The 4088-nt window shown below is 49.7% G+C and overlaps 1 protein-coding gene across 1 annotated transcript; it reads left to right on the top strand.

Moving 5' to 3' along the window:
* Positions 1–1909: 1909 nt before the first annotated feature.
* Positions 1910–2869, top strand: LOC113843516 (olfactory receptor 14C36-like). Its single transcript, XM_027456319.3, has one exon. It carries the CDS (start codon positions 1925–1927, stop codon positions 2867–2869), a length of 945 nt encoding a protein of 314 aa, XP_027312120.1. The 5' UTR covers positions 1910–1924.
* The last annotated feature ends 1219 nt before the right edge of the window (positions 2870–4088 follow it).

The raw sequence follows: 4088 nt of genomic DNA, 5'->3' as shown, positions 1-4088 counted from the left end.
CATTGTGCATCACTTCCTTTATACATACAATAATAATAAAAATAAAATTTCTTAGTATTTATTTCATCTTCATATTCATTTCGTTTTCATATTCATTTTCTGTCCTTTTAAACTATCTTTATTTCAACCCATTATCTTTTTTGGGGGGTGGGTGGGAGCTAACATCTGTGTGGCGCTGAGGTGCCTGACAGGTTAAAGCACAACATGTTTGACAACCACACTCCAACAGCACAAATCACACTTAAAAAAAATCAGTCTCTGACATCTACAGAGAGAAGCAGTCAGTAATGACTTCAGTCTGTTTCAAACACCACACCCCAGGAGAGTTTTAAGGAACTGTCATCCCTGAGGCCTTGGGGACACCTCGAGGGAGCACAATGGCACAGAGCAAGCAATCAGGAGTTGGACTCAATGATCCTTAAGGGTTCCTTCCAACTCGGGATATTCTATGATTCTGTGATGCCATGGTTGGGTGCTGTGCTGTTGAGATGGCCAGTCTCCTAGGCTCAAGGGGAGCTCCTGGCAAGCGGGCAGTGGTGCAGAGAGACAGCTCTGCCCAGGAGCAGCTCCTCTGCACAGCGCAGCAGGGCTGGGGGCTCTGAGTGCAGGTGGCACGGGGAGAGGAGAGTGTGTGGCAGGACAGATCTGCGTGCTCTTGACGCCGTGAGTCTCTGGCAGCAGGGCAATGCAGGTGCAGTTGCCTAAGAGGTCTTGTACATCTGGCACATCCGATGGCTGATATAACATATGTTCAGATGGTTCTCTCTGGTTATGCAGTGCTTTAGATAATGACATTATGAGGGGGCGTTTCAAGAGGAAGATCGAGCCTTGATTTATCTGAAGGGTAAGGCTTTTTCTGCCGTCTGTGCTTTCACATTCCTGCTGTGGAGGGGAGCAGGTTTCGTGGTAATGAATTGTCAGATTTGTACAGGAGACTGAAACTCCTGGAGTATTGCACTGAGAAATCAGTCTGTCAGTGATGAAATTTGTAACGTACCTTCCCAAGCCTTGTCTCACAGACAGCACCAACATCACATTGTGGTCCTCTAAGGTTTGGTCTAAGCTGATCTTTAGGAGCTACAAACCTCCTGTCTTTGGGAGGTGTCTGCAGGCCAAAGCAGAGCACAAAGCATTTGCAATGAGCATGAGCTGCCTCCTCTGCAGGCAGAGCTGCAGCACAGGAGGGTCTGCTGAGTGTCCGTCTGTCCCGCCCTGGCCTTGCCTCTCCGGCAGCAGCACGCTGGCATTCCTCCTGGCTTTTCCACCTGGCCATGCTGCTGCTGTTCTTGTTCCCAGGCTGGCTGGGGATGGGGGTTTCACATGCACTTGGAGTGAGCCCTCGGTGTGCTTGGGGAAAGGGGAGTACAGGGTGAGGTGTCTGGAAATGTGTGCTTTGAGACTGGATTCTTCTCTCCAAAGAGGCACCAGCACAGGGCAGTTGACACTATGACTGACAGAAAGACTGGATGTGCTCTCTAAAGGACACTGCACTAAGGACAACGTCCCTTTGATGATCCACAAGGTTTACTTAAGTACAGTAGAAATGCTTAGAAATGGCTCATAAATAACCTTCAGGTGTGGTGGGGCAGCTAGAACAAAAGAGATGAAATAGAAATCACCATATGAACTTTACCACTTGCTTTGGGGCAGGGCTGACTCCCGCAAAGCCCACACAGAGTCCGTGCTCTCAGTGAAACACGTAAGCAGCATCAGCCAGAAGTCATGAAAGGAACCTGTCAAAAGTCTGAACGGAAGTGGAGATTTGTTTGGGAGGGATTAAATTAGAAATGTGATGAGTTTTCCTCTGAAATGAGAAATACATGCTTACATGAAAAATTGAAATATTTTTTTCCAAGATAACTCTGTTGTAAACTATCAGTGTTTTTCTGTTCCTTCAGCAGGACCCCATGCCCAGAAACAGCAAATGGCCAACAGCAGCTCTGTGAGTGAGTTCCTCCTGTTGGCGTTCGCAGACACGCGGGAGCTGCAGCTCCTGCACTTCGCGCTCTTCCTGGGCATCTACCTGGCTGCCCTCCTGGGCAATGGCCTCATCCTTACTGCCGTAGCCTGTGACCACCGCCTCCACACCCCCATGTACTTCTTCCTCCTCAATCTCGCCCTCCTCGACCTTGGGTCCATCTCCACCATTCTGCCCAAAGCCATGGCCAATGCCCTCTGGGACACCAAGGCCATCTCCTATGAAGGATGTGCTGCACAAATTCTCTTTTCACTCTTCTTGGTGGTAGCAGAGTATTCCCTCCTCACCATCATGGCCTATGACCGCTACGTTGCCATCTGCAAGCCCCTGCACTACGGGAGCCTCCTAGGCAGCAGAGCTTGTGCCCAGATGGCAGCAGCTGCTTGGGGCAGTGGCTTTCTCAATGCTGTCCTGCACACAGCCAGTACATTTTCCCTGCCCCTTTGCCAAGGCAATGCTGTGGACCAGTTCTTCTGTGAAATCCCCCAGATCCTCAAGCTCTCCTGCTCAGATGCATATCTCAGGGAAGCTGGATTAGTTGTATTCAGTGTTTCTGTGTTATTTGGTTGTTCTGTTTTCATTGTTATTTCCTATATTCAGATCTTCAGGGTAGTGCTTTGGATCCCTTCTGAGCAGGGCCAGCACAAAGCCTTTTCCACGTGCCTCCCTCACCTGGCCGTGGTCTCCCTGTTTACCAGCACTGCCATGTTTGCCTACCTGAAGCCCTCCTCCATCTCTTCCCCATACCTGGACCTGGTGGTGGCAGTTCTGTACTCGGTGGTGCCTCCAGCAGTGAACCCTCTCATCTACAGCATGAGAAACCAGGAACTAAGGGATGCAGTGAGGACACTGGTAGAATACACAATTCTTCAGCGTATTCACCTACAATAATATGCCTATAATCAGAAATGCCAGATTTACTCTGAAAAAAATTACATACTTTTTAATTATGTATCTGTACTATTATTTTCTATATATGCTTTTCTGATTTATAAAATATTATTCTTAGCCTCCTACAGGTTAATTATTTTCTGATAGAACCCTGCTTCCTGTGTAGATAAACCCAATGAGGAAGCCATCAGAAATTCCTTGATCTCACCTGGCATCTCTTCCCATCTCCTCTAGAGCTGGGGGAGCAGCCGCAGCATGCAGGATGGGCTCAGGGCCAAGAGCCCAGCTGCCACATGGAGGAGCAGCTCTGGTGGCCCTCGGGGCTGCCCTTCACTGCCCACTGGGCTCTGCCTTTCTGCTGCCTTCAGGTTGGGGCTGCTGCTTCCCTGGAGCCATGGCCGTGGCCAGCAGCAGGACGTGGCAATGTTGTGCTCTTCTGTTTGGGTTAGCCCTGAGGTCTCATATACCTTGATGACAGTTCTGTTGTCTCGATGGTGACAGCCCTGTGGCTGCAGGAGGCAGTAGGCAATGTGCAGCTCTGGGTCATAGCTGGCCTCCCTGCTGGCACCACAGTAACAAAAGGGGCTGCTCAAGGCAAACCCATAAGCCTCAACACCTTCTCCAAATGCGTGCTATCAGGAATAGAGTCAAGGGGTTGCTCTTCTGTATTCTGGGGTTCGTCATGGAGTGAAGGATGCAGGCTGAAAGTACTAGGGTGGTCTGTGAGGGACCAAGGGCAGAACCAAGACCGAGAGCCAGATCTGGAGCTGTACTCACCTGTCTTTTGTGCTCTTAGACACTCCCCGTGATCTGGCCAAGCACTTGTGTTTATTTTCCAGCCCTGTGCTTATTTTCAAAAATAAATCAACCCCCCAAAATAATGAATATGCATTACTTAATAGTCTCTGCAGACAGCCTCAGAGAAATTTCTACCCTGTCTTCAAAAGATAATCCCAATATTTATTGCTGAGGACCATGCTACTGAGTACGAGCTGAGGCAATGCTGTGCGGTGGGGAGGGCCAGGAGAAAGACTTGTGTGTTGGCTGTGAGAAACAAGGAATTTCAGGGCTTTAGCAGATGTCTGGGGGTGGAGTAGGAGGACGAGGACTGGGACTGGGCTGAAGAGCCCTGCATGAAGCAGGGCTGATGGAGAAGTGTCCATCTTGCATGTGTGCCTCAGCCTGGGAGAAGGGGCTTGCCCACAGTGAGGGATGGCTA

Source organism: Anas platyrhynchos, chromosome 32 (assembly GCF_047663525.1).
Source record: "Anas platyrhynchos isolate ZD024472 breed Pekin duck chromosome 32, IASCAAS_PekinDuck_T2T, whole genome shotgun sequence".
Lineage (NCBI taxonomy): Eukaryota > Metazoa > Chordata > Aves > Anseriformes > Anatidae > Anas > Anas platyrhynchos.
Note: the sequence above shows the minus strand (reverse complement) of the source record. Positions and strands in the feature narration are given on the sequence as shown.